This window comes from Cariama cristata, unplaced genomic scaffold, assembly GCF_000690535.1.
Source record: "Cariama cristata isolate BGI_N322 unplaced genomic scaffold, ASM69053v1 scaffold34963, whole genome shotgun sequence".
Taxonomy (NCBI): Eukaryota; Metazoa; Chordata; class Aves; order Cariamiformes; family Cariamidae; genus Cariama; species Cariama cristata.
In genome coordinates, this window is record NW_009610729.1 from 472 (window position 1) to 832 (window position 361).

Genomic DNA, 361 nt, shown 5'->3' on the forward strand with positions numbered 1-361 from the left:
GTGAAATCGCTCCCAGTGCCCGCCTCCCCGCCGGCTGCCCGCAGACCGAGGAGTTTCCCCGGGCCGGGAGCTGGGAGGCTTCCCAGAGCTGCTCCGGGCTGAGCTGCCCCATGCTGATCCCAAACGCCCTTGTGTTCCTACAGCCCGCCTGACCGGGAGTCAAATGTGCCGGCCTCATCTTATCCACAGCCCCGGGATCCCTTGGCTGGACAGCAGCAAGGCGGCACTGTCTGCCCATCACCACAACCCCTGGACCGTCAACCCCTTCACCAAGACACCCCTGCACCCCTCGGCGGCCGGAGCGCCGGGGGCCATCTCGGTGTACACAGGCAGCAGCACGTCCAGCACCGCCTCCGCGTAC

General features: G+C 67.9%; 1 protein-coding gene across 1 annotated transcript in view; it reads left to right on the forward strand.

The window, feature by feature from the left end:
• Positions 1–143: 143 nt before the first annotated feature.
• Positions 144–361, forward strand: part of GATA2 (GATA binding protein 2) — a gene marked incomplete at its 5' end in the record, with an annotated part of 8,512 nt that continues 8,294 nt past the window's right edge. Inside the window, one exon of the mRNA XM_009697975.1 lies at positions 144–358. Coding sequence (XP_009696277.1) covers positions 144–358 — 215 coding nt within the window. The remainder of the gene's footprint in view (positions 359–361) is intronic.